The sequence below is a fragment of the Orbicella franksi genome, chromosome 3, assembly GCF_964199315.1.
Source record: "Orbicella franksi chromosome 3, jaOrbFran1.1, whole genome shotgun sequence".
In the NCBI taxonomy this organism is placed as follows: Eukaryota; Metazoa; Cnidaria; class Anthozoa; order Scleractinia; family Merulinidae; genus Orbicella; species Orbicella franksi.
Genome location: NC_138147.1, coordinates 16199642 through 16208099, shown reverse-complemented (window position 1 = coordinate 16208099; position 8458 = coordinate 16199642). Strand labels below are relative to the sequence as shown.

The following is an 8458-nucleotide window of genomic DNA, read 5'->3' as shown; positions in this document are numbered from 1 at the left end:
TTCTCCTCGCCACAACAGCAGCGTTTTAAACCGACATTTTGTGTTCTCAATACACATGTAAAAGTTCTTAACCCCTGTCTAAAAGTTCTTATAACACGTCAAAAAATTAAAGGCTAATTCTCATAACACAAAAGTTCTTGCCGTCTGTTTATATGGAATAAAATTCAGTTCAAAGAGACTGTGGAATATTATGTTTTCTTGATTTTTCTGAGGAATTATTCTTCAAACGTACAAGGCCGAAAGAGAGAAACAACCCTAAAAGAGATTTATTGGGTGCTTGCCATTTAGCAAAAAAAATCCGGAAATTCGGTTGAAAGTCAAATGGAACAGTAATTTTCTGGAAAATTCGTTCGGAAATTGTAGACTACCCTCAGAAGTAGTCCTCTTTTTCCGTTCGGAACGGAACGGCGGAAATTTCCTTACTATTTGGTAAATTTTCCAGTTTCCAGTCTCTCATCAGCCGAAAACAATTACGAGAAATCGAATTGCAAATGGTAAGCGCCATCTCGTTCGGTTGGTTTGCTGATTTTGGAAAAACCCTTACCATTATACAACGGTCATCCCAAGCGGTTTATTCTGACAAATGGTAAGCACCCATTGTGTCTGATATGAAGCACTCCTGTGTTAACCTAGGCAGATAAAGTCAGGAATAGGGAATGGAAGTGGACTCCACATACAGCACTTACTACCCTGCGCTTATTACAGAACAATTTGTTTTTGTTGAAATCTTAGTGAAAGTCCCATCAAAAATTCTTTTCTTGTAATGAATACAATTGGCAGCATTAAATTTCGTGAAGATCGCAGCACGTTACAACGATAGTGCGCTATAAACATCTGGAAAATCCTCCCCATGCAGTTTTTTGGCGAAATCGCAGCACAACTCTACTTTAATAACTGCATTTTTGATTGAACAGCCATCATTTTTCATTCATGTTCCCTCGGCCAAGGTTATACATTCAGTAATATTCATTTTGTTAAAGCTGGCCCCCGACGATGGATAATTTCAAATTTAAATTTCGTTTTTACCTCCTTTCTCGTGTCTTTGTCGTGACTTCTTTGACACCAGGATCAGTGCAACTTAATTTATTTTTCTGTTCTTTTAGAAAAACCGGAAAAAATGTTAGAATTGGAACTGTCAGTTGCAATAATTTTCTAGCAAAATAGGCTTTTTCAGTCTGGAAAAAAAAAACAGTTCCGGCGATATAGATGACTAAGGTTTGACCATTCAAATGGACACGGTTTTTTGATCAATCAATTGCACGCTTATCAATCCGTGATGTTTCTTTTTTGAAAACTAGCAATATATCATGACAATCACGATTATATTCGACAAAAGGAAAATTAATTCTGCCTCGTGCGATTAACAATGACTAACTGTAGATTGGAAATTTTTGAATTATCTTTTGAGACTCTATGAGTCTAAACAATAAATAGTGTCTATTTAAATTTTGTTATGGACTAATGAAGGCGGTTAATTGCACTGTCTGGGGGCTTAACAAGAATTTTAAAACGGCATTTATAATAATTGAAATAATTCATTAGCCAGCTCGGCATATCTTTGTAAGTTTGGCGTAATGAGTGCAGTCCATTAATGATTTATCCAAACCTGAACGAGCTCAGCCGTTTATCTTTAAACATCTTCCGTTGGGAATCATTAATATGGAAACATTTGTGCCTATGGGTTTCAACTGGTTATCATTTGACGCGCAAGCAGAGAATTTCTTTGTCTTTAAATTATCCGAGGTCGATCTGTGAAAAAGGAAAAACACCAAACCGTTCTTTATTGTTGGCCATTGTGAAAGAAGTCTTGCTATTTTGAGCTGCAAATTCTTCAATTACAAATAACTATCGATCTTTCTTTCGCCAATATTGGGAGGAAGAGATAAAAAAGAAAACCGGCGCTGAGTAAATCCGATATGAAAAAGCACGGAATCTAACTTCTTAACTCACACCAAACTGATCGGCGACTTCGCCTCGAGTTATGAAATCCCCAACTAAATTTGAATGGTGTTTAACTTCCGATTGCAAGTTCTAATTAACTTTTAAGAGCAATAAGAACCATATTACGGATACAATGAACTGTAAACGCACTTTCCTCGAGAGCGAATGATATCTAGCACATGGAGCTTATTGTTTGTCGTGATTCAAAGTAATGGATAAGCTTCTCGGGAATTTTCTATCCTGATACACAAAACGAACAAACACGAAGCAAAATTTCACGCAGTTTTTCTTCCGCAAAAGACTTTTAAAAAGCCATATCAAGTCATCAAGGAATTTTGAAACTCGTTGAAGAATCGCGTGAGGTTAACAACTGTATTTGCGTTCCGCCCTCCAAATCTCTTCAATCTCGCTTCACAGCTCATCTGTAGTCCTAAAATTACTCTTGCTTTTAGCGCGCACTGTATCAAAAAACAGCGTTTATCTCATCTATAAAGCGCAGCGATAGCAGAGCACTTTGAACCTAAAACATCGGCACTTTTGCCGTGTTTCCGACTTGATGTCTTCCGCTCATAAGGAGCTCGCGTGGACGTGTTTGTTATCTACGATTATTGCCTGCAGCGTACGGAGCTTAGTTTAAATGACTGCACAGAGATTTGCGCCTTCATTCCGGCAACAAGACGAGGAGAGGTTAAAATCAGCGATGGCCTGTCCACCGTATCCAACCGAGGTGTCATACGCGCCATTTCAGCAAATGGTTCGAGAAACACCGATTACGATGATGCCTTCGCACCCAGCGTCTCTACCGCCTGTGTCTCACTGCAGCAAGATGGACCCTCGAGCCAACATTCATGTCGCGTCTCCATTTGTTCTCAACCCTATAGGGAGTTTTGACAGCGACCCCGGCATGGGAGCTTCGCATGGCCTAGGTTTTGCCATCGACACGTCCAAACTACGCGAATTGGAAGAGTTTGCAACACAGTTCAAACTCCGACGCATCAAGCTGGGTTTCACACAGACAAATGTCGGCGCAGCGCTAGCCACAGTCCACGGCACGGATTTTAGTCAAACCACCATCTGCCGCTTCGAAAATCTCCAATTGAGCTTCAAGAACGCTTGCAAGCTGAAGCCGATTCTGGCGCGCTGGCTCGAGGAGGCTGAATGCACGGGAGGGGCGTGTGGAGACAAGTTTAACGCAGAACGCCGGAGAAAGAGACGGACGACAATTGGGCTTACTGCTAAAGAGCACCTAGAGGATCACTTCCTTAAGCAACCCAAGCCGTCTTCACAAGAAATCATTCGCATAGCCGAAGGCTTACGCCTGGATAGGGAGGTTGTTCGAGTTTGGTTCTGCAATAGGAGACAGCGAGAGAAACGGGTAAAAACCTCTTTGAGTATTCATGGCTTTCTTGGTTGCAAGAACGATTGAGTCATGTACGGACACAAGTAAAGAACTTTCTTAAAAGCGGTCCATTAGTATATAAACTCCGTAACCAAATTCCTCGTTGGAAGAAGTTCTTCTTAGATCGATAAACACTGAGTTAATATTGGTTTTAAACCATTGCATTCTATAACAAAAATTAGCTTAGTTTAAGAGCGCGAAGTAAACTCTTGGCAAAAATTTAACTTCTAATTTCAATTTCTTTGCATAATGGAGGCTAGAAGGTGTGTTTTGTAGACTCGAAAAATTACTTTATCATTTAACTTGTTTATAAAACCCAGTATAATATTAAAATGAATCAAGTTGAAACATTTCGCGTGTTGCTGGGAGGACTCCTAAGGCTTGTGAAATTGCTTTTAAAAGTCAGTGTTTATCTTTGTATGTATTCAGAGGTAAACTAAATCGAACTGTAATTCAAGGCTAATTGCTGGTTATAAATATGTAGCGTGTACAGAAAACTTTGCTGTTAATAAACCCAGTTGAAACATTAAGTTGACAGCGTCAATGTTAGCCCATTTTCTTAAGCGAATAAAATTTATTCTTAGTTTGAAAAGACAGGTTTAAATTTAGCTCTTTATTTCAATTTGTCTGCAGGCATTCTTTAAAATTATAGACACTGCTAAGGCATATATGAGCAGTTTCAACCGTCGAGGAAGAAAATTCACGACTCTTGCTGTACGCTAGAAATAGAAATACGGATTAGCATCGACTGATGACATTTATCTAAAAATTTGTGATCCGCTTTTCGCTTGGAATATGGTTTTATACCCCCTATAAAACAAAAAAGATGCTTTTTGTGCTTTGCTATAAAGTTGAAGTTCAAATTCCCAAGTTAATTCGTTTTTTATCTCTCAAAACGAAAGAGCCAAATTTCTTTGATTATCAGTGACTTCATGATCAGATTTCCATCTCTCGTTGTGATACATCTCCTACAGCATCCGCAAACACTGAAAGAGGCCATTAAACTGTCAGACTTGTAGTGTAAACATTGAATTGTGAATTTTGTAAACACACATTAATTTGAATTTATTAGTTGAAGCATGTGTAAAAGACAATTTGAAGTCCTCTACCGGGTCAAAGCAAGAATGTAATGAAATATAACAGCTCTTTAAATGAATCTTAGAGAGTTTTTTACTTGAGTGTCGAATGTATAACTCGCATTTGCTTTGGTTTCCCTGTTTTAGTCAGAGGTTGAATGACAGCATTCTGAACATATGCAAGTTATCCGTTCGAGAGGCGGAGGAAAACCATATACTGCAGCACTTTAATTTAAAAGCCCGCGTGAGAAATTTGAAGAATTCAACTTCGCGACCATGTACTAAAGCAGGAATACCAGAACAAACTAAATAAAGCCTAGCATAGCCGCCATTCGTCAAAAACTTAACTTTCAACACGGCTAATACACTTATCACCAGCCGACAACTACAAGTAAGTTATGCTGAAAACACGTTATTTGTATTTTAATTACTAGAGTTGAAATCGCTCGTTCTAATGTCAAACTTTTCACGCGTCAACTGTGCCATCCTTAAAGCTATCTTTAACGGTCAGGCTTTTATTTTTTATTTATTATTATTATTATTATTATTATTATTATTATTACTATTACTATTATTATTATTATTATTATTACTATTACTATTATTATTATTATTATTATTATTATGATGATGATGATGATGATGATGCTTTTACAGTGGACCACGCAATGATATGCAAGAGAGGTGGGTTCGTTACCCAACGTCACAACGAGCTGAGGGACTTAGAAGCCGAACTCCTGAATATGGTTTGTACCGATGTTGAGATTGAGCCTGTCCTGCAAGACATCTCGGGTGAACAGCTGGGAAGAGGTTCTAATCGAGCTCCAGATGCGAGATTAGATATTCATGCGCGCGGGTTCTGGGAGAACCAACGATCAGCATTCTTTGACGTGAGGGTTTGTCACCCTAATGCTGATTCGTATAGGGACCTAGAGCTCCCAGAGATATACCGCAATCATGAGAACGAGAAGAAGCGCCTTTACGCGAGGAGGGTTTTGGATATCGAACAAGGAACTTTCACACCCCTTATTTTCACGTCAACAGGCGGCATGGGAAACGAGTGCTTGCAATACCATTCCAGACTGGCGCAGCTGATCTCCATCAAGAAAGGAGAACATTATGCTAAAACAATCTCCTGGATAAGAGCAAGGACATCCTTCGCTTTACTAAGATCCGCACTAATCTGCCTAAGAGGTTCAAGAGCTAGAAGGAAAGCCTTTTGTGACTTTAAGAACATTGATATTGACGTTGAAACCCAGGAGGGAGCCATTATGTAAACACTGTTGAAATAGGTTTTAATAGTTTATTTCTCTCATTTACTTTTACCTTGTAATATACCGATATTGACGTTGAAACCCAGGAGGGAGCCATTATGTAAACACTGTTGAAATAGGTTTTAATAGTTTACTTCTTTTACTTACTTTTACCTTGTATATACCAATTTGTATGGAATATGTTAATTAATGTTATGATGATGATAGTAGTATTAGTATTAGTTGTAGTAATCATGATATCATGATTAGATACGGAAACATGTTTTACAGGTTTAACAGACACCAAGTTACGTAAATATCATAGCATTTTGTAAAACTTAGCTCTAGTTTTTGTCACAATAAACACTCCTTTTATTATTATTATTATTATTATTGTTATTATTATTATTATTATTATTATTATTATTATTATTATTATTATTATTTTAGATCCTTAAAGTCTTGCCGCTTTTAACTTATGGTGCCGAGTTCAATCCATGAGCCTAGGGCAGTCATGAGTCTGCTGGATTACTTGATGGATAGAGTCCTCCTAAGTATGTGAGCAGTTCCAAGGAGGACGGTCTTCTGTAGCTCTGTTATTCTAATATTGCCTGGGATCTTGCCGATGTAGTTTTCTGTTCCCTTCTTGACAAGCCCGAAAGCTCCAATGATCACTGGGACAGTTGTTGTTTTCATTCCCCACGTTTTCTCGATTTCAATCTCAAGATCTTTGTACTTTGTGAGTTTTTCCATTTTTTTCAAGGAGGTGTTCCTTTCTGTGGGGATGGACATATCGATAAGCAGACAGGTTCTTTCCTTCTTGTCTTTCACCACTATGTCTGGTCTGTTTGCTTTTATCTCTTTGTCGGTTTGGATTGGCATGTCCCAAAGTATAGTCGCTGTTTGGTTTTCTGTCACAGTAGCTGGTTCATGGTCGTAGTGTTTATCTTGTACTTTGATGTTATAGTGTTTGCATATTGTCCAGTGGAGATATGCCGCAGCTTTATTGTGTCTTTGTATGTACTCTGTGTTGGTAAGTTCAGGGCATCCGGAGACAAGGTGGTCAACTGTTTCTTGAAATTGCCCACAGATTCTGCACATTGGGTCGGTGCCATCTTTCAGGATCTTGTTTCGGTAATAGTTGGTCTTAATGCATTGATCTTGGGCAGCAATAATGAAATCTTCTGTTTCTGATTTGAGGCCAGGTGTACTCAGCCAATTGTGGGTTTTGTCTTGGTCTACATCCTTCTCTTTTGTTCTTTTTGGGTACTGACCATGCAAAGGCTTTTCTTCCCATTTGCTCTTGAGTTGTTCTAAAGCGTGGTGTTTGGCTTTCAGCTTGACCCTTCGGGCATAGGTCGTGGCTGGCTCATTCTCTGCCACTTCAGCTTCTGGTAAACTGAGTTCTCGCCCGTATTTTGCGGCTTGATGGTGTATGGACATTGTTTTCTTGCCGCGGTGATGATCCCTCGCAATTTTGAGGAGGTAATCATCTTTGTTGTTGAGATATGTGTTTAGGCCAATTGTAGTTGTTTTGTAGGTAATTTCTAATTGTACAAGACACCTTCCACCTGCCTTTCTAGGGATATATAGCCTGTCCACGTCAGCTTTTGGGTGGTGCATTTTTGCCATTGTCAAGAACTTCCTTGTTTTTATGTCTAACCATTATGGCTCCTGGTCTAACTTCATAAGTTCTTCCATTTTCCAGTTTATGATGTTGAAACTATAAGTGACGACTGGGACGGCAAGAGTGTTGATTGCGTCAATTCTGTTGGCAGCATTAAGTTCGGATTTGAGCAGCAGGCGAATTCTACGGTAATACTCCTTCCGAATTTTCTCTTTCATCTTTGCATGTTGGATCCCATCTCCTTCATTCACACCAAGGTATTTGTAGGTGCCTTTCTGCTCGAGGTCTTGTATGGTGGTGCCAACATCGAGTTCGATGTTTTCGGTTTTCGCCAGTTTGCCTCGTTTGAATGTAGCTTTGGCGCACTTGTCAAGCCCAAAATCCATTCTTATATCATCACTGAAGCCTTTGACAATTTTAAGTAGGCCTTTCTGGTCTTCATCAGACTTGGCATAGGTTTTCAGATCGTCCATGTAAAACAGGTGAGTGATGTTTGCGTTGCTTATTTTGTATCCGTAGTTACTCTCATTCAAGAGAGAGGATAAAGGTGCTAAAGCTATGCAGAAAAGAAGAGGTGAGAGGGAATCTCCTTGAAAGATACCGCTGTTTATATTTATTTCACGAGAAGATGTTATTCCCTTATTATAATTGAGCGTGAGGGTTGTTTTCCATTTGGTCATACTTGCTTTGATGAAATCTTTCATTTTTGGTGATATCTTGTAGATTTCAAGACATTTTAATATCCAGCTGTGGGGAACGGAGTCAAAAGCTTTCTTGTAATCCACCCACGCTGTACTGCTGTACTCGTCTTCATATCTTCCAATATAGCTTTGTTGATGAGGAGTTGGTCCTTACAGCCGTAGCTCCCTTTTCTGCAACCTTTTTGTTCGGATGGTAGTAAGTTGTAATTCACAAGATGGCTATAACATCTAGCTGACAAGATTGATGTTAAGATCTTGTACATTGTAGGAAGACAAGTGATGGGCCTGTAGTTTTTGGGGTTTGCCGTGTCCTCAGTTTTTGGAAGGAGGTAAGTGATACCATTTGTTAGCCAGTTCGGGCATTCCTCTGGGTTTTCGATGCAGATGTTGTAGGCATTAGTCAGATCTTCGTGTAAGGCTGTCAGATGTTTAATCCAGAAGTTTGCTATTCCATCAATCCC

General features: G+C 39.1%; 2 protein-coding genes across 2 annotated transcripts; one reads left to right on the top strand and one right to left on the bottom strand.

Annotated features, from left to right (window-relative positions):
• The first annotated feature begins 1603 nt into the window (after positions 1-1603).
• Positions 1604-3885, top strand: LOC145483080 (pituitary-specific positive transcription factor 1-like). The gene has a single exon (XM_081461694.1). It carries the CDS (start codon positions 2579-2581, stop codon positions 3365-3367), a length of 789 nt encoding a protein of 262 aa, XP_081317820.1. The 5' UTR covers positions 1604-2578; the 3' UTR covers positions 3368-3885.
• A 2172-nt stretch (positions 3886-6057) lies between these two features.
• LOC145481511 (uncharacterized) lies at positions 6058-7317 on the bottom strand. Its single transcript, XM_081460003.1, has one exon. It carries the CDS (start codon positions 7299-7301, stop codon positions 6198-6200), a length of 1104 nt encoding a protein of 367 aa, XP_081316129.1. The 5' UTR covers positions 7302-7317; the 3' UTR covers positions 6058-6197.
• Positions 7318-8458: the final 1141 nt, after the last annotated feature.

What these genes read in the sequence shown, in the direction of transcription:
- LOC145483080 (XM_081461694.1), top strand. Translation starts at nt 2,579, where the DNA reads ATGACTGCACAGAGATTTGCGCCTTCATTCCGGCAACAAGACGAGGAG.
- LOC145481511 (XM_081460003.1), bottom strand. Translation starts at nt 7,301, where the DNA reads ATGGCAAAAATGCACCACCCAAAAGCTGACGTGGACAGGCTATATATC.